This window comes from Heteronotia binoei, chromosome 2 (assembly GCF_032191835.1).
Source record: "Heteronotia binoei isolate CCM8104 ecotype False Entrance Well chromosome 2, APGP_CSIRO_Hbin_v1, whole genome shotgun sequence".
NCBI classification, from domain to species: domain Eukaryota; kingdom Metazoa; phylum Chordata; class Lepidosauria; order Squamata; family Gekkonidae; genus Heteronotia; species Heteronotia binoei.
In genome coordinates, this window is record NC_083224.1 from 173,229,680 (window position 1) to 173,250,675 (window position 20,996).

At 42.1% G+C, this 20,996-nt stretch overlaps 1 protein-coding gene across 2 annotated transcripts in view; it reads left to right on the forward strand.

Moving 5' to 3' along the window:
• The window catches only part of PAPPA2 (pappalysin 2), a 159,617-nt gene that overhangs the window by 122,892 nt on the left and 15,729 nt on the right, over positions 1–20,996 (forward strand). Inside the window, exons 17-20 of one of the 2 annotated variants that reach the window (XM_060232479.1) lie at positions 5,789–5,957; positions 6,758–6,890; positions 8,846–8,955; positions 12,920–12,991. In XM_060232479.1, the coding sequence (XP_060088462.1) occupies positions 5,789–5,957; positions 6,758–6,890; positions 8,846–8,955; positions 12,920–12,991 (484 nt within the window). Of the gene's footprint in view, positions 1–5,788; positions 5,958–6,757; positions 6,891–8,845; positions 8,956–12,919; positions 12,992–20,996 lie in introns of those variants that run through there. The other variant, XM_060232480.1, reaches the window with a different exon arrangement.

The following is a 20,996-nucleotide window of genomic DNA, read 5'->3' on the forward strand; positions in this document are numbered from 1 at the left end:
CCCTAATGGTATGGTGGAACTTTCTCCAACACAAGGCCATTTCTGCTTGTGAAAGAAGAGATGTGTTATTTCTGTACATCCCCCCTGCCACAGCAGACTACTTTGCCCCCTTTGGTGTTCTCAAGAAACAAAAAATTCAGAGGGCTAAGTGGTCTTCAACAGCAGGAGAAGAGAGCCCTCCATGAAATCTGCAGATGGTTGGCTACACCCCAGTGGATCTTGGCCTGCTCACCTGGGCTTGTACTCTGTAAAGTACTTAATCTTGGTTATTTATTTGGCCCCAAATATGCCATTAAATAAGGGAAAGCTGCCTTGCTCCAAAAAGCAATGATCTCTCTTGATAAGTTCTCAGGTTCTTACAAGGAAGAATATAAAGTGTGTGTCTGTCTTTTCCACACCCCCCCCCAATGCTTTTCCTGTTTCTGAGGAAACACAAGAGACAAAGGTGTCCCAGTGACCAGTTTTGTTTTTATCCAGTTTACCAGTAAATACCTCTCCTCCTCTTTCCTGCTTAGACTCCTGGAATCTCCTGTTACTGGCATATAATATGAGCATTGGGGCTAATTTATTGCTGTCTTTCTTGGCAACTCAGTCTGGCCGCTGCTAATAGTCAGTGCTCCCCTCCCCACTATATGGATCGTGAGGCTGTCAAGATTGACATGAAGGCTCGGACATCAAAAGCGGCTCTTGCAGGGCCTCATATGCCTTTTTGTGGCTTTCCAATCCTGCCCTTTATAAATGTTGTTGGTGGTTTTTTCTTCCTCTTCTTCATAAACCTCTTGGGGTTTTTTTTGTTTTGTTTTTGTTTTGGCTCTTCTGTTAATCCTAAATAAATGTCAGTTTTGTAGGATCAGAAGAAATAGTAATGGCTGAGTTACAAAAGGAGGTTTCGTGCTCTCTTCTCCCCCCCCCCTCCCCGGCCCAGTTTCCCCCATCCTTCTCTGGTGCCTCTCAGTAAACTGGCAGCTTAGCTGGCCAGGAAAGCTGCTGTTTGACTCCCCCTCCTCCTTCTGTTTCAGGGTTAGGTAAGGACAAGCTTGTTTTTCAGGCACCTGAGGATTTTACTTGAGAGCAGTCTGCTCCCTGTAGTACAGATGTTAAGATGTCCGCTGGGTAGTGGCTCTTTCTTTGAATTGCCAGGCCCTTATATTTACAAGGTGTTTGCAAATGTCCAATGGAGTAGTTAGAGATGCAAAATGTTGATATAAATAAGATTATATATATATATATATATATATATATATATATATATATATATATATATACACACACACACATATATACACACACACACACACACATATATACACACACACACACACACACACACATATATATATATATATATATATATATATATATATATATATATATATATATATATATATATATATATATATATGCAATCCTTTTTTAAGCTGAAGAAGAAGACTGTAGATTTATACCCCACCCTTCTCTCTGAATCAGAGTCTCAGAGTGGCTTACAATCTCCTTTGTCTTCTTTCCCCACAACAGACACCCTGTGAGGTGGGTGGGGTTGAGAGAACTCTTACAGCAGCTGCCCTTTCAAGGACAACTCCCGTGAGAGCTATGGCTAACCCAAGACCATTCCAGCAGCTGCAAGTGGAGGAGTGGGGAATCAAACCCAGGTCTCCCACATAAGAGTCCACACACTTAACCGCTACACCAAACTGGCTTTTAAACTATCTAAAAATTAAGCTACATATGATGCCTTCTACCACTTTAGCAATATAAAATTCATCGTCTGTAGCTTAGCAATGTAATATTGCACTGTTTGGCATAATTGAGGCATTTGAAAGTCTAAAGGCTGCTAGGTGCTGTTGTAAGCAAAGTTACACACCTATAACCCCACTGACTTCAGTAAACTTTGAAGGGTATAACCTGGTTTGGGATTACACTGTTGAATTTTTTGCATGCAAAATTGTAAATAGACCCCACTGAAGATAGAAGAAAACTGGAAACTGCTGTAGTATACACTACATTGGCAAGTGTATCTTAATTTTTGTCATCTGGAAGAAATGAAAAAATAAGACTGAAGATAGAAAACAGAACTTTTAATAAATAGAGAAGAAAGTGTGCCATGTAGTTCAACACAGTCTCCTATAATAATAAAACTAGCAGAATATTTGCAGATTACATTGAACATTATGATACTGAAAGCACAAAAGAAAAACATATTTTCGGTGCTGGTTTACATTTTGTTGTTTTTAGAATACTAATTGCAGACATTAGTCATATATAAACAATAAATATATGCTTGAAAATGTGTTCTGCATGTCTGAAGTACAATACACATGAATATTCATTATCCAATGTTGCAGACTGTCTTGTGTAAAAATGTTCATGCTTGACATTTGGAATGAGTTAAATCTTATTCTTAAAAGTATTTCATTTATTCCGGAGGAGAATATATTTTGCAGGAGCCTCCCCCTCTTCAAATGTTCCAGTTTTTCCATCAGGAAAAAAAAAGTTGAAAAGTCCTCAGTGGCGAAATGCTTTTCCCCATGAATATTTCTGTTGTCCAGGTCTTCAATTTTCAGAGTGGTAGGCTGCTGGAATGGCCGTGGGTCAGCCACAGCTCTCGTAAGAGTTGTCCTTGAAAGGGCAGCTGCTGCAAGAGCTCTCTTAGCCCCATCTACCTCACAGGGTGTCTGTTGTGGGGGGCAGGGAAGGTAAAGGAGATTGTGACCACTCTAAGACTCTGAGATTCAGAGTGTAAGGTGGGATATAAATCCAATTTCTTCTTCTTCTTGGTGTTACATTAAAGACTTGAGCTGCCTTCATGCTCCCTTCTCCCACTGTATAATTTATGTATTTATTTTTAGTCTGTCCAATTGCAGCCAATTTATGGCAACCCCCTGTGGGGTTTTCAAAGCAAGAGACATTCAGAGGTGGCATCCCATTGCCTGGTTCTATGTAGCAACCCGGATCTGCCATCCAAGCAGGGTTGTCAGGTCTTACCTGGCTGCCAGCAGGGGATGCTTTTGCATTTGGGTAAAAACTCTGTGGCACCGTAGAGTTTTTTATCCAAATGCCAGAGCATCCCCCACACAACGTGCCTGGTGCAGTGATGTCATTTTCAAGTGATGAAGAGCTGCTGCCAGACAGAAGGGACAAGACTGACCATGGTAGGCCAATGGCCTAACTCAGTAGAAGGTAACTTTGTGTGTTGTTCTCAATAATAAGGCAGGCATTGACAGCTTGAGAGTCCAAAAGAGCATCCTGGGTTTAGGTAGAAGGAAAGCTGCAGGTCATAGGCTGATACAGAAGGAAGCAGGAACTGCTGGTGTCCGTTCCCTGCGTATTCTGCCTGTTCTTTAGTGGCTGGTTGTTCCTAATGTCACCCCAGAGTTGGAAATGACTGGTGCTTGCACAGAGGACCTTGCCTTTCCTTTTTCTGTCCCTAGGGTGTGTGAAAGGAGGGCTGTTGATTGCTAAGAAGAGAGAAGATAAACAGAGCTGAACAGCAGACAGACAGACAGGCTGTAGAGTCACTTCCAACATTCTCTGCCTGCTTTCTGCGGGGTGAGCTTGTCAGTTCTCAAGGGCAGGACTGGAGTCTTTTCTCATAATGAAGCCTGGGCTTCAGCCATGTTACAGTTCTTGAGAGGAAGCCACATTAGTTTGTTGCAGCAGAAGCAAACCGAAGCCTCCAGGCTTCTTCGAGAATTAAGGTTTAATCTCAGAATAATTTTTTGTGAACTCAGGCCCACTTCATGAGATGCATATAGCACTACAGTGCATTCTAATGCAGCGAGCTCTAGTCCCTGAAAGCTTATGCTGGGGTAAAATCTTATTCTGCCTTGAAGGCTCCACAAATGGCTCATCTGTGTACTTTCTTAGGGAAGCTATGCTGTCATCAGCTGCTTTGGAAAGAGCAACAGTGCCAGCCAGTGGTTGCACCTGTATTCCTAGGGGAGCTGTTTCAAATACATAGTCTCTTCAATTCTGTTAACTTACATTTTTTAAAGTTAGATTTCCACCACCACCACACCCCCCCCGCCATGAAGCTCCTTTCATGCGACTCTCCATGCCCCCACCTCTGCCTCAATTCTTACCATTCTTGCACAGTGATTCCTTTTCTTTACCAGAGACAGATTGTTAAATTGGACAGAGTTCAGAGAAAAGGCCCAGAAATGATAAGAAAGCTTGTAAAGACTGACTCCGTCCTCGGAGGTCCTTTTGCAGAAGCCCAATTTGTATGCCTCAGTGGTCAGGAGGACAAAGGAAGATTGTCATAGTAACTGGCTGTGAGCTCTCATGAGTTTTGAACTAATAATAAAGGGGGGGTGGGGGTGGTCCTCTGCAGGGAAGGAAGGAAACCAGAATGGTTTCCTTATGGGAACATGATATCCCCCAAAAACACAAGATTTATGCAAAGTGAGCCACCACCAGCACTTCCTGGCAAACATGTCAGCGTCTGGATGTAAACAAAGCTGCTCCATGCTAAGTGGCTCTGATTCTGCATCACCAACCCCTCCCCCCCAAAAAAGAACCCCATGAAGTCTTGGACCTACAGAGATTGTACAAGTTGGTGTTAAATTTGCACTGTCTCTTATTTATTCTGAGTGATTTTTAAAAACTTTTTGTGTACTTCATTCTGCTTTTACTAGACACGGAGAAAGGCAAGGATACTTGTAAATGCTCCAGTGTTAAAGGTGTGAAGCTTTAGTGCCCTGAATGATCAAACACTTACACACGCACACGTGTGTTGTTGCATCCTCCTGTCATTCCCTTCTCCATACACAGTACTGTTACCAACTATTCAACTAGTACAGGCTGTTTGTTTAAAATGTGTTTGTGTGTCTCCAAATTCTTCAGCACTGTTTAAGGAGACTCATCAGAAGCCACTTAAATAAATAAAATATGTACTTTGCATTTCTTCCCAACTGGAGACCCAAAGCAGCTTACAGAATTGTTCTCCCCTCCTCCATTTTACTTCACAACAACCCTGAGATAAAGTAGACTGAGGGACTTCCAGAGGATGCAGTAGCCATTTTACCTCAGGCTTTCTGTTGCTTTAACAAGGCCACAGAGGCCCGATTCCACTCAGCACTATGGTGCAGGAGGAGGTGATCCTTCACTGACGTCAGTGGTCTTAGAAGGTCAGTGGTCTTAGGACAGCGCCGTATCTTTTGGTTTTAGAAAGCTTTGGGGAAATAAGGGTAAAATAAGTTTTGTTGGAGCTGTTGTTCTGTGGCATTGTTTTAATTGAATGCTAATACTCTGGTACTTTCCCTGGAAGCAGTATGTCCAAGTTGTACATTTTGCATTTTTTAAGTTACCATAAGCTTCCTCAAGCACCTGGAGAACAAAGGTAAAAATATTATATAGTGATAGGTTTTGCTGCAGCACCTCTCAAAGCTCCCTGGCCTCGTACGGTACAACTGACCTAGCTACCAGCGAATATGCCAGGGTGGAAATGCCCCAAGAAACCTGATAAAATTGATGGGTGTTAGACCTCAAAAGTTTTTCTTCATGGATGACATCTTTACTTTGTAGAATTTGCTGCTGTAAGATGTGAGGATGGCTGCTAATTGAGATGGCTTTTTAAAAAGGGCTAGACAAATTAATGGACAGACGGGCTGTCCGTATGTCTAATAGCTAAGGGCTGGCTCCCAGGTGGATAGACAATTCCACATATTGGGGCCAGTTGTGGGTACCAATTTTATCCTCCTGCAGTGTGGCACTTTTTAATCTTTTATCCCTTTGGAGATGTAGTGATGTAACCAGTTTTCCTTGTGTTTTCTCAAATCTTTCCCCCTAGAAAGTTCCTGAATATTCACTGTCTGGAAAGTGGCTTCTGGGAGGAAGGCAGCTGTGTTCCTGTGCTGTGTAAGCCACCCCCACCAGTCTTTGAAGGGATGTACAATTGCACCAATGGCTTTCAGCTCGACAGTCAATGTGTACTTAGCTGCAGCCCACAGAGTAAGAAGGTGAGGGCCGTTGATTAGTATGATCAGTTCCTCCAGAGTTCCTCTAAAATGTCTGCTAAAAGAAGGATCTAAGAACATTTGGCAATTTCTGCTTCCATTCTGGCTGCCTGCTTTTACCCAGCTTGCTTTCTGTTGGTTTTGTTGTACAGAAGATGAAACTCAGGCAGCTCTGCCACTGCAGCAGTTGGTGCTGTGCTGTTGCCTCATTTTCTCCTTCAAAGGATGTACTCAGAATCACTGGTTTATGGTGTAGACTTGTAGGAACCATACAGACACACATGCATGCATACATATATACATAGAATTCTATTTTTAGCGACTACATTTAGGATTCAAAACTAGCTTTGCAGCAGTTCTAACGGCAAGTGTTTCCTCTTCCCTTTCGGTTTGTAAAATAGAAGTCTGTTTCCGTAAGTGGTGTCTCTTTCTCAAATCCAACACTACAGTACCTCTAAAAGTAGTAAAATTGGTGTGTGTGGGGGTGGGACTTCACGTAGTACATTTGTCCTGTTTAGCCAAGCCCCATGGTTTTCTTGCTCCGTTGAATCAGGAAGCATTACTTGTAGTGAATCCTGCTACAAAGGAGGAGTCAAGTTGCACCTTTAAGACCAAACAATTTTTATTTAGAACATAAGCTTTCGTGTGCTCTTAAGTACACTTCATCAGATGAGGAATCCAGCACAGTGAGCAAAGCCATATATAGCTAAGCAGAGCCATACATAGCTGGTAGGCAGTGGCTACAAAGAGTGAGTTTGAATTCATTGCTCTTCCTGAAGATTTCTGTTTCTCTTCTGCTCCAGGTCCCTATCCTTTGCACGAAAGATGGCTTATGGACTGATGAATTTAAATTGTGTGAAGATCTGCAAGGGGAATGTTCACCACCGCAAGAACTGAATTCAGTAGAGTATAAGTGCGAGCAAGGTTATGGAATTGGTAAGACTGCTGATCTCTGATATGCTCTTTCTTATTGGAATCATAGAGTTGGAAGGAACCTCCAAGGTCATCTAGTCCAATCCCCTGCACAATGCAGGAAATTCACAAGTACCTCCCCGCTCCCACATGCTCCCAGTGACCCCTTTTCCATGTCCAGAAGATGGCAAAAACCCCTCCAGGATCCCTGGCCAAACTGGCCTGGAGAAAATTGCTTCCTGACCCCAAAACAGTGATCCTTCCACTCCCTCGGAAGAGAATTTTCAAGTTAAGGGCAAATGACTTCTGTTGTTCACCAAGAGGATTAGCTCAGTGGTCAGGAATTATTACATTGATAGCACTCTTCAGATTTCTTTGCTGATTTCTGCTGCCTCTGCTTGAAAACCAACATGCTCTGTGCTATGTATTTGTGTGATTTCTTGTAGTTAGAAATGGAGTAAATATTAGCTGAAGCTATCAGAAGCATTGTGTATGTATGTGTGTGATTTGGAAACAATTTCCCCTGTTCCCCTGTTCTGAAAACCTCAAACCCCCCTTTCCAAAAGTTACCCTTTTGAAGAAAGAAAAGAGGGTCTGATAGCAGGGAAGGAATATTCCAGCAGATGTGGCACTGGATGTTCTAAATAACCAACCAGATCTTGAATAGGAGGGCCCTGCTGCAAGCCATCAATACCTTCCTACTAAGGTCTCCTCAGCAGATAGGGCTATCAAGCCCCTGTTGGGAGCAGGGCATCCCATGCCTCCAGGTCCTGTTGCTCGCCACTGCTTGAAGAAAAATTAAAAAGAAAAATAAGATTGTGTCTGTTTACAGGAAGTTCTTACCATAGAATTTCTGGTGATTCCTAGAGCAACATAGAAATGCCAAACGGTAACTCTAGGCATCTCTGAAAACTCTATGGTAGGAACATTTGGCTTTACCACAGTTTCCAGAGATTCGTAGAGCTACTCTTTGTTTTAAAAATGTTTTAAATACCCATTTGCTTTTAAAAAATATTATAAATAAATAAAATCTTTTTAATTTTATCTCTTTTAACTTAGCTAGGATGATTGGAACATGCTGGTGAGCATTTCCATTTTTAAGATGAAGGCAAATTGTAGTGCAGCATAGAGCAGCAATAAGCGGATTGGGGAACCTCTGCTCTGGATTATTAATTCTCATGCAAAGGTTACTGAACAGTGCAGAGATTTTGGACTGTATATTTTGAGTGCATTTTGGCAGCCTTCTCTCTGGTTTGCCCTTTAAAAATTATCCAGAGGGTAAGCTTTAGAGCAATTAATATCTTTGCATACTGGAAAGCCAAGTCCAGCACTATGTGATTTGCAAAGGGACTTTCAGGCCAGAAAGGGCAATTATCATCCTTCAGTCTGACTCTCTGTGGTTTTTGAACCACAGGAATTGTGAGGGTTTGTCGCTGAAATGCCAAGCATTAACAATTGTACCACCACGGACATAAGCAAGTATATAATGGGTGTAGTCCAACCAAAATTGAATGCTTTAAAGTCCAGTTCATTTCAGTAGGAAAAGTAAGCACTTGCTTAACTCCTTCCAGTTGAAAATCGCGCGGCAATAATGCTAAACTTTTTTTCTTTTGGGATCAAATACAGAGTGTGATTTTCTTGCTTCCCTCTTTCTCCTGCCCCACAGCATTAGGGGGTGGATTCTGGGCTGCAGCGGAAGGGGGGAAGTGAGAAAGCCACATTCCAGGGGCAGAAATAATTACATCCATAGAAACAGTCCATTGGATCCATGCCTGTATGTATTTATTGATGCATGTTTAATCTGTTCAAGATTTATATAAATCTGACTATAAATATAAATAAATCGTAAGTTCTTATGCTTTTATCTGGAGCTGAACTTAGAACAGTTTCAAGGGGTACAAAAAACACAGAGAGTCAGACTGCTTACTATACTTCGAAATGCAAAAACTTGTGTGCTTAGTATTTCTTCCCTACTCCAGGTGCTGTGTGCATCCCTTCCTGTCTAATTCCTCTAAGCGATCCTGTGACACTACCTGAAAATGTCACTGTTGGCAGCATGGACCACAGACTACAACCAGTCCAAATCCAGGTAAAGAGGAAGGGAAACTGTTCAAGGCTGAGATAAAAATGCATTGGTTTTAAACCTGTCTACAGCCTAAGGGCCATACTAAACACGATGACATCTTTGTAGCTGCCATGAGGACGGTACCACCATTTAAAAGAGACTTTAAAATACTGCAAGGGCCTGATGCTGATTGGGCCTGCAGCACAGCACTCTTGCTCCCCCTTGTCCCTTTTCAAAGTTCCAAAATAGTGGGGGGTGGGGGGAACCATGCAGCAAGCCCAGTCAGAATCTGGCCCTTGTGGCCTTTTAAGTCCATTGAAATTAGTGAGCTTAGAAAGGTACATCACTGCTGAGAACTGTTCTGCAAAGTATTAAAGTTGATGAAGGAGGCAGCAGTTAAGGGATATGGGAGAAGAGGAGACTGCTGAGAAAGGAGCATCTGGGCAGGTCGAGGTCTCTTAAAAGTTCTTTGTGTTCCCTTCAGACTGTGATACTTTACTAAGATACTGATATCCCATCGCTTTTCTCCCCATGGAGGAGCCAGAGCAACAAAAAGGGCTAGAGTAGATAGGTATATATATGAAAATAAATTTTATTTTATTGAATCTAATCCAGTACAAGGGGAACATAGAGAACATAGGGATCATAGAGAAAATAAATAACAGAGATATAAATCTAACATACAAGAATCCAATTTAATGAAAGCTTGGGACTGGTCAATTGTAGCACTGGATTGCTATAACACTATTGTATTATAGTCATCTGACAGTTACTGCCTTTTTTAAACAAACACCACAAAATCCCACGGGGTGAAAGTGCAGCCATGGAGAACTGAGGCAAGGAAAGAGCAGATGAAAGTGTTGTGTACATTCTCCACTGCCAATGCATATATCTCTGCATCACAACATTAATGAGAGCCACGTGGAGGACAGTTGCTGTGTGGAATAGCCACAGTGTGATGCTACCAGATCTACAAGATTCCCATTGCCTAGGATCACTTGGAGAGGAAAGATGGTGAGGGGGAGGGGAAGCAAAAGCAGCAACTGAAGGGGAGAAAAGTGGGGAATGAGCCACTGTGAACATTTGCAAACAGTCACAAAGAGGGTAGGCATCTTCGGGGGGGGGGGGCGGTGTTCCTCAAATTTCCTAAAATTCCTAATTTTGCTTTTGAGGCAAAAATTGGCCTTGGAAAATATTTGAATGCAGCAAAGGGTAAAATGAAATGTGGAAAGAGTATCAGCCTGAACGCAGCCTTAGATTCCCTATTTTGCCCTGCTAAATTTCTGTTTTCGTGAGATAAACTGTTCTTGATCTCCATCTATGATTTCCAATTTTGGTGCTAACTCCGAGTTCCTCTCTCCAATGGAATGGCTAAAATACCTCATAGATTATGACTCCTTTGTTTTCCATAAATTGGGCCCATCGAGAATAATATTTCTGAAGAATAAAACAGAAGGATGTTGAAGGCTCTGGGAAAAAGAGCAATCAAAGCAGATGATACCAACAGGAGCCAAAGGGCCTATCCAAGGCAGCCCAGCCCCTCCGGGGAACTTTCAGGAAGTTGAAGTCATGCCTTCAGGGTCTACCAGGCATCAGGTTAAATCAGTCCTGTGGCAGATCACAAGAGACAGCTCAGCAAAGGGAAATGGGGCTCCAGACTCTCTAGTTTAGTCCAGGGTGGTACTTGGTGGGTGGGGTGGAAGTGATAATTCTGAATTTGGAAAAAGACTGTCCTACTGTGGGTTCTCAGTAGAACGTTCCTTCATCCAGCTCCAAATTCTCCTATGAAGTGGAGGCATTCGAAGGGGAAGAGGAAGACAAAAGCAAGAGTGTAACATGGGGAGGAGGGCTTGTTGTTAAGAAACAAAATTCTTCCTCTCTTGCCAAGAGCTGTCACTAAAGCACTTGGTTTTTGAAATTCTTTTCTTCATGTTTTTGCTTTCTCTCTCTCTCTCTCTCTCTGTAAGTTTTTGATTTGTGTCTCCTCCCCGTCTGATTTGTCTGCCAAATGTTGTGGCATCATTGGATCAGATCTGTTCCAAGAGGGGCTTGCTGTGCAGAGAGGGGGGAAAACAGTGGAGGCAACTGAGGCTTCAGAGAAAGCTAAACCGGTTGAAAAAAAAATTGTGCCTGAAGTGTCACTAGACAAGTCCTGCAATTCCTATAGCTGCCCTCAGATTTTAGCTTGGATCTGAAAGAACAGTTCTGCTGATGAGGAATTTCCACCATTGGAGCAGAACTTCTTTGACTCTCCCCATCTCACTGTGGCTGAAAATGCAGCACCCCTCTCCATGCTGCTCTTGTAGGACAGAGTACTCTGGGGAATGAATGGCATGATGGAGGAGTTTAAGGGGGAAATAGAGGGAGGGGGGAATAGGTACAAATAGCTTCCTTCCTTGTATCTGGGAATCCTCTGTGGGATCTAACCCTTTGTGGTTTTTTGGGGAGGTGGGTGTGGACACCAGATAGTTTGTTGAGGCAGAAGTTTTTCAAGAAAGAAATGTTTTTATGCATCTTTTCACCTTTTTGAACCACTGTTGGCATCGTTCCTCCAGCCCCGCAGGTGCTGCTTCCTCCATCACATCGTGTAAGCTAATCAGATTTGGCAGTGTGATCAGTATGAGGGCAATACTGAGGGTAACAAGAACAAATGAGCAAATGTTTTCTCCAGAAGTAATGAATGAAACCTTTCTGGAAACGGGAGGGGGATTTTGTTTGTTTGTTTTCAAGTCTTTATGCACTGCTGATAATATTTGAGATAAGTTTTTGCATACTGTGTTCAATGTTCCCTCTGTTTCCCCCCCCTCCCCACACACACAAACACTGAGCAGAGCAGTTCACATTCTGCTATATATCTTACAGTGGGCAGTGCAAGATTCTGGGTGCTCCAGAATGTTGTTGAGGAGAACTTCCTGTGTTAATTAGCCACTCACATACTCAGCTCAGGGAACACTGATCTGTGACCCTAACCCAACTTATGGCATAAACCTACTGGACAACAATGCCCGAACTAACATTAAGTGATGATAGGTTCCTTTGTTCCCACTGGGGTTCCACTGCCATGGGGTTCCACTGCCATGGTTTGCTGTCCTGTTAGCACCTATCACCCTTTTTTAATGTATAGTCTGGTGTAGTGGTTAAGTGCATGGACTCTTATCTGGAAAAACTGAGTTTGATTCCCCACTCCAGTTGCAGCTGCTGGAATGGCCTTGGGTCAGCCATAGCTCTCATAGGAGTTGTCCTTGAAAGGGCAGCTGCTGTAAGAGCTCTTTCAGCTCCACCTACCTCACAAGGTGTCTGTTGTAGGGAGGTGGGGGAGGTAAAGGAGATTGTGACCGCTCTGAGACTCTGGGATTCAGAGTATAGGGCAGGATATAAATCCAATATCATCTTCTTCTACAATAGGATGACTAGAACTCTCTGTAGCCAGGCCTGCAGGCATCCCTGTTGCCACACTGTAGGTTCTGTGGTTTTTTTTAATTTACTATTTAAAATTACTGATGTTTTTTCTCCCAAGAGAACTCAAATTCTTTGTCAAGAAAGGTTCACCTCTGTGCTCAGAACAATAAGTTCACGAATCAAATGAATCTAATCAAATCAAATCAAACGTGTGGAAATGAGGACATTTTTATATCAACATGCTAACTGTGGGGGAGACTAAATCTAGACTTTTACAAAAATTTGAACAATGATATTAGGACAGGAGAAGAAATGGTCCTGCATAAGGAAAAGAGTAACTCTTGGAGGTCTTTTATGTAAATAGGCAAGTCACAAAGTTCTTCCGTTTTTGCCATTATCAATGTATTTTCAAATATATTTCCTCAAACGTAAAATACTACTAGATTGTGTGTGGACTTAATAATTCTTTATGTCAATTTTCTTTAAAGGTCAGCACTGTAGGACTTAGGTGAATAGTTCTTTGGCCATTTCGGAAAAAACGAATTACTGTGACATTTGCTGATACTATTTTTTTCCCTTTCTCTTTCAGAATATTGTGTGCACTGGAAAATTAGAATGGCACCCAGATCCAAAAGCCATTCATTGCATTGATTCTTGCGAGGTGAGCTCTGTGTATATGTGTTTGTGTCTAGAAAGGGGTATTATGAGCCAGCTTATTCTACTTTTGTTGCTGAGTGTCTGTGACATATCGAGTTGGCAACCTTCTCTAGGGGTGTCCAGGAAGATTCTGTTTCTGAAATCTGACTGTTTGTATTTTGGCTAAACATGTCAGGATCTGGTCATAATCTACCTGTATAATGTTACCTAAGTGTAGTAAAAATATTACAACTCTCAGAGATTGTAGACAGCGATGTTTGATCATCCTCTGGGTTGGCTTGCATCCCTCTTGCATTTTATCATTCAGCAGGCTGTTGGGCTGCATCCAAAAAGTCCAGATGTATCTGTTCTCACAATTACAGACTGCTACTTTATAGCTAAAAGGCACATAGTTATAACACAGGAAAAATCCATTAGAGATATTGAGTTGAGACTTCTACTTGTGCCCCTTTGTGCCTGCTCCTGAAAGAAGATAATTTGCAGTAACTTCTTGCAATCATTTCAAGATGGTAGCCACTGATCTCACAGACTCAGAAACCAGGCAGAGTATCTTCTGTGTAGTTATCTAAAGGATGTGTAAAGAGGAAATGAACTGTGAGTGATCTGTGCCATTTAAGCAGGACACTTTAATGACTGGATCATGAACCCTGGGAATCCATGCTGCTTCTCTGGCAGTTGAGAAGTTTTAATTTGTGGCCTGTGCACACACAATAGCAGCTGCAAACTACAACTTATTTGTTTGTTATCACTGAGGCTAAACTTGACCTTGTAGCACAAGTGACTGCTGTGCAAGTGCAGACTGCACTTTTAATTGTACTGGTAGCATCCCTCCTCCCTGTAACTAGCCAGCCAGGTAATGGGTTGATGGGTAATGTCTCTCTCTGTCTTTACCCCATCTGCTTGAACACCTTACATGCTGTTTCTGCTGTATCTTAGAGCACTCCAGTGGCATCTTGGGAAATGTAGTCCTTAGGGCACTTGGCAGTAAATGTGAACGAGAGATTCTCTTCCCAGCCATTCAGTGGCTGGCCAGGTGTCTGTCTGCCCCAAGCACCAGCAACATGCCTGTAAAATATGTGGTGGGGAAGGAGAAGTGAGGAAGGAGGCATCTTTTGGCTAATTCTGAGGTTGGACTTGCAAAAAAAGGCCAAATGGTTTTCTGATTTCATTCATTCATTTGCAAATTGCTTGGCTTTCCTGAGCACTCTACCAATCAGAGTGAGTGAGAGATAACCCTTTCTCTAGTCTGCTCTGACCTTAACTATGGATAGTCTTAACCAGGGTTTGATGCATACTCTGATTAAGAGGGAAGTGATTAATGTTAACCTTTTTTAAAAAATGCTAGTATTGAAATAACTCTCAGCTGTGATTAAGACCATTAGTCGAAGGGCAGAGGAATTAATAACGTGGAAACAGGAAGATGGGAGCTTTGTGAACTTACAGCTTGTTCCTTATCTCTCTGATCATGATTTGAGATATGCATCTTTATATCTATACCAGACCAAAGACTGTTTATAAACAAGCTGGATACCTGGAAACATAACGGTCATTTGCTGCTATTTGAGTAGAACCAATTTGGTTTTTGGCTCCTTCCATTATGTTTGAGTGAATGGCAGTCATATTTTGGCAGCACAGAATTGTTGAAATGTGCTGTTTAAAAGCAACAGAAGGAGAAATTAAAACATTTGCTTTGGCTGACACTGTTCCCCAGCAAAAATGACTACAGTGCCCTGACCCCTGTGGGAATTGAAACTGGATTTATTATTAAAGCATTCGATGAATTTTCAACACACACATGTAGTTGTATCCTTAAAAACTTTCATCTTCACAGATTGATAAATGTGTGTATTTGTTTGGAGCAGTATGTAGTATATATATACATCTGCACCTACCATACATACATCCATATCTGCAAAGATGCAATTAATGAGACCAGAATTGAGATGATATATAAAAATTTTGGCCACTGTGTGACACAGAGTGTTGGACTGGATGGGCCATTGGCCTGATCCAACATGGCTTCTCTTATGTTCTAAGGTAGATTTTTTAAAATGCTTCTCTGTATAAAACATTTCTTTGTAAGAAGACAGTGGGTACATTGGGGAGAAAAGTTCTGTACCAGCTCACTTTCTACTGCATTATTTTTCTGTTTGCAAGGTGCTTTTGATGAAGCTCCAAAAGCATTTGGTGAAGCCTCCAAGAATTCCACCTGAAATGGAAATGGTGCAGTTAATTGTACTGCCACAAGCTACATTACTTCCTTTATATTTTATTGCATGGTTGATCCAACCTGAAATCCTTGTGTTGAACTTTGGACCAAAACATAAGACAACTTTTCATTATTGTATAGGGGTTAGAATAAGTTACAGGAGGTATGTATATATACAAGCAAGAGAGCAGAGTATGCATGTAGGCAGATAATTTCTTTGTGCTTGTGTGTGTGTGTTATAGATATTAGCAGTATATCAGACTATAGTACAGCATATGGCTCAGCATTCCTCAAATTCTCTTTCTCTATGATGCTGCCGTTGTAATTTCTCTCTGTCATGCTCGTTTTATGTATTCCAAACACAATCCTTATAGCCATATTATTATGCCATGTTAACCATCAAGTAAATATAGCCACAGTTTGGCCCAAATAGCACCCCTGCCTTGGGCAATCCCTTGAAACGACCCAAAGACTAGATGGTATGCCTAGAAGTATTTCTTAAAATAATCATCTTCTGCACTACCTAAAAAAAATGGAAAATTTTGCATGCTAATTTTATGCATACATATCCCAAGACTCTCTAGTTTCTAGATAAACATGACATGTAAGTTCCAAATTGTAAAGTTTATACTCGATAGCAAATTCACAAGAAAGGTCTAAAGCTTGGGCAGATATGCGACTAATAGTCAAAACTTAGGACGAGTAATGAACTTCACAGTAGAGGTCAGCTCTAGGTCAGAGCAAGTTAAACCATGCATGGGATGGAGCCCTAGTGGCTTGGAATTCTGTTGTCTCTCCTCACGCTTGAATCAGTATTGTGGTAGGCAGGGAATGGGGGCTTTTCTGTAGCTTCCAGGAATATGCATCTTGCCTGGTTCACATATGCATCAAGATGAGATTGGAGAATGGGCTTTCCCAATGCAGACTGCAAATGGGGGAAATCACATTTAAAAAAAAAATCATTTATCTAAGAACATCCTGCCAATATAAAATTAATACATCAGGGAGAAATGTCCTGCCTTAGTCCTTTGCAAGCTGTGCTTTTTTTTTTTACAGGGAACGTTTCAGGTTAGAGGAACTTTGAAACATGCAATTTCCCACCTTCAATCTGAAAGGTTATTGAAAAGTACTGGGTTCGATGCATGGGGACACTCAAGAGGTAGTGAATTCAGCTCTTTCTAGAGTGATTACAACACAGTGATAAGGAGAACTGAGTTGGCTCACAGGGCCAAGGGCCCTGCTTATATACATGCAAATAACCCCACCCCAAAACCCAACACACTAAACTATAGGTACACAGCTGGCCTGCAGACTCTTGATTGGCCTCCTCCCAGAATCCAGGTGGCTATTCTCATGGAACTATTTTCAAGCTCAGCCAAGTCTCTGATGGTCCCTAAGGGCAAGTATCAGTTTCAATACATAACAGTTATAGTCTGTCCTACCACCTCAGTCCCTTTGCTCACTGCGTTGCCATCCTATTCTGGTGCATGTGCAGACAAGTTCTGCATGTTTACAGGATGCAAGCTTCAGGTGTATACATTTAATACATGCAGTATGTTGAATGAGCTGTTTTTAGGCAACTGTGGAGAAACCTCTCAGGATGCTATAAAATGCACAATCGAAAAGGCAAAAGTTGGGAACAGGAGCACAATGCTGGGCAAGAGCCTTCATTCCTCATGCCTGAAAGCTCAGCAAGCAGGCAGTTGCCAGACCACATCAGGATCATGTCCATCCGGCCCCTTCATTCTGGTCTCCACTATTCTGGTCCCAGCTGTTTGAGAGGACAGCAGTGTCTCCTGTTAATGCTGCTGTGGGCTGGGGCTGACTTCTGCTCTGAAGGCTTGGGTTTAGAACAGAGTTCAATAAGGAAGGGTTGTTTCCAGCTGGCTCTGCCTTCTGCGGCACTCTCCTCAGTTTGCAGCCAATGGCAGCGCTGAGAGGTTGTTGTCCAAGTGAGGATTTTTTTCCTACACAGGAGTGAAATCTGTGTAGAAGAAGAGCAGGAAAAGAACAGTACTTCCAGATGGATGAAACGCAGCAGATAATGTGTACTGCCTGTGGAAATAACTGTAGTCGATGGCATTTTACAACCACACATAAACATCAACTTTATATAAAATCTACTTAAGGCATATAGCTAAGATGATAAAAAGCCTTTTCTTTCTCTCCCTTGATATTAGAACTTGGGCACACTCAGTGAAGTTGATAGGTAATAGGTACAAGAGAGATACAATAAAATAATTCTTTACACAAAAATTAATTAAGACTGGAGACAAGGCTTCCTTTCTTGGTGTCCCAGCTATACAGTTCATTCCCCAAAGACAGTTGCCCAGTACCAAGCTGTTCAGCTTTAGGTGAAAACGTTCTTGTTCTCCCAAACTTTCTGTTGATTACTATTTTTTCTGTTGACTTTTGCTGCTTAGTATTTGATATATAACCTCTGATTCCCCCTGCTCCATGTCAATGTTATGTTGCATCCTGGAAAGATGGGGGTCTTCCTACTTGTTTAAAGGCTGTTTATCACCACATGGTTTCAGAATTGTTGGGTGGCTGTTATATGCTATTTGATCATTACTGTTACATTGGAAATCATCACTTGAGGATTTAGATAGAAGAGGTTGGATATCGTTTTAAATGTTCTTGTTATTAGAAAGGATCAGCTCCCAGAAGTTCAGTAATCCAACTGCTTAGTAAGCAAGCTGCGTTCTGTTTAGTTCTCATGAAATGGACAACTGTCTGTTGAGCAATAACATTTGGTGCAGCCGAACAATTTAATGCCAATATTTGGATCTGTTGGAACCAACTGTGTATCCTATAATGCTGTATTATCCTTGGCCAGCTGACACAGAAATGCAGCAGAAGGGATGTTGTGTTTGCAAGAAGTCCCCTCATGCCCTGGCAAACTTTGTTCCTTTCAGGTAGTGTCAGGGGTCGTTTTGTAGAAAAATAGGTGGTATAGCTCATTAGCATAACTCATTAGCATATGCCCCCACCCCCCTCAGCCAAAAGCAACCTGATACATGAAAAGAGAGCCCCGGATAAGCGATTACAAGTTTTTAAAGGATGACTGAGCAGCAGCTGCCCATAGACGAGGCCAAGATTTTAGCCTTTGAAACTCCAAAATCCACTGGATTCTGACCTTCTAGCAAAGACACCTTTGTTTTCTCCCTTGGATGAAAAGATGCAATGAGATGTTCTTTGAACAAAAAAATTCCCGCCCCGTTTAGCTTTTTCTTCATGACTTATTTGCTTTGACAGAGTCCCAAATACCCTGACCTGGAGAGCCCAGGCTAGCCCAGTTGCATCAGATCTTTAAAGATGAGCAGGGTCGGCCCTGGCTAGTATTTGGATGGGAGATCTCCAAGGTATACCAGGGGCATGATGCAGAGGTAGGCAATGGCAAATCACCTCTGAACGTCTCTTGCCCTGAAAACCCCATGGACTTCCTTTAAGTCAGCTGTGACGGGACAGCACTTTCCACCACCACAGTTCAAGGGCAATCTTTCCTTCCCCACCACAGTGGTAAGCTCTATTCTGGATGCACCTGCTGCAGTATGTTTTGTGGTCATTATGAGATCAAGTCTAAGATAGCCCAGGGTCACAAATAGCTGGCCCTCAGATAATTTATATAAGCATGATTTAATGCTCAGTGATAGGACTACTGTAGGAGATAGGTCTGGGAGGGGGAGAGTTGGTCCCAACCATGCTGATAGTGGTATCTTTGTTGCCTCATCTGTCTTGTTTTAGCTGTCTTGCTTACAGGCTTTCCCCCCCCCCCCCCATTATGTAGATGTGTTTAAAGTTTAATGAGAGTTTTAATAGCCCATTAGTTTGGCTTGATTTTTTAAAATCACAGACTGTTTTCAACAAAGGAGGTACAGATCAAAATTCCATTTTAATCTTCCCTGGTTTATGTTAAAGATTTGCATTAGCAGTTATTGTACTTTGAATTACTAATATTTGAACACACAAGGGTGCCTTTTAGTGAGTTTGATGCTCAGTCTATCAAAGTAAAAGTCATTGTTCAGGCTCTCAGGTAGAAGTTTTTCCCACCGCCTGCTGTCTGATCCCTTTACTGGAAATGCTAGTCATTGAATTTGGGATCTCTACATGATTTCTGATGTTGATGAACAAAGGGACAGAGTAGGGGCAATGTTTAAGGAAACTCCTGGAACACAGGTGAAAGAAGGGTGATTGAACTTTCCTTAACTTGTTTAAGGTGAACTTAACAAAGATGGAAGCTAGCATCTCGTTCACCACCACCAAGTCTTAAACAGCAAGTAGGAATATTTCTGTTGTTCCATTCATTTAGGGAAATGTAGCTTTATGGATGATGGAAGAGCAAACCAAAAAATATTTCGGTGCTTAAGGTAGCATATCCAAATAGCCTTCCTTCCACTGGTGTTCATTACTGTGAATCACCATCTTCCAGGAAGTTCTCCTTTGCAAACCCCGGTTCAACCCACTGATCTCCATGAAATACTGTTCTTGGAAGATAGGAGACCATGGGGAAGAGATACGAGCAGGGGTTTTTTTGTAGCAGGAACTCCTTTGCATATTAGGCCACATACCCCTGATATAGCCAATCCCCCAATAGCTTACAGGGCTCTTAGTTTAGGGCCTGCTATAAGCTCCAGGAGGATTGGCTACATCAGGGGTGTGTGGCCTAATATACAAAGGAGTTCCTACTACAAAAAAAGCCCTGGATACAAGACAAGCCTGTGGCATTAAGGGGAAATTGGTGGAAATTACCAGTTTAGTCTGGACACAATCCTCTGTGTTTTCCCACAGATCCCATCTGGTTCAAATAGTTTTGTGCAAGTGGGCTTCTTAGTGGATTGTGTCCATCACCCATTCTGCCAGTCTTACTAGTAGCTTCTCAAATCTTGCTGCCTCATTCCACTATGGGGCCATTTCTGAACATTACTTTGTTAGAAGAGGCCCTCAGTAGCAAGATTTCCAGAAACGCACATCATCCAAAAGGCACCTGAGGAATTATTTTAAAAAGCACTGAATGATGGGCACTTTAAAGAGGTTTAGTGTAGCTCAAAACCATGAATCTAGCAAGTGCTTCTGAGATCCCGATGTTATCTTTGTCCCTAGAGAGTTCACTTCAAGATCTGCTGACATGTCCAGTGCTGGGAGTCTTGGCATCACACTAGCGGCCTTCCTTTGTCAGTTTATTCTGAAATTTAAGCATGTTTATTGCCCCTTCGTGCATGTCAAGAGGGAAGTGGGAAGAGAAGGGTAAAATGAGAGGCATTCTGCAACTGTTGAACAGCCAAGAAAAATACTGAATTTGAACAATGAATGTGGTCATTTCCTCCCACAGTCTACATTCCCAGTGCTCTTCCAATGGGCAGTCAGAAGCAGCCAAGAAATGCTGGGCTCAGATTGCCTTGCCAGCTCATATAAATGTGTGTGTGTGTGTGTGTGTGTGTGTGTGAGAGAGAGAGAGAGAGAGAGAGAGATGGACAAACATAGACACAAATACTGTAAAAATTGTATTACTAGCAGTTCCCTCCATTCTCTGCCCCTTTCGTCAAACTTCCACCTATACTTCTCTCAGTTTACCTTTCACTGTCTATTTTCTATTTTACTTCTTCCCTCCAGTCATCTACCTTTTCATCTCCCTACCCCTTAATTTATTTTCTCCTTCAATGTCTTGCCAGTAGTCAGCTTTAGGTGGTCTGTGTGATTGTTATCCCAGCTGAACTGACAACTTTTCCCATCCTTCAGATAATCCATTCTGAAAGGTAGGTTTGTTCTGTGTAGCTGGTATGTTGGTGAAATTGTCATC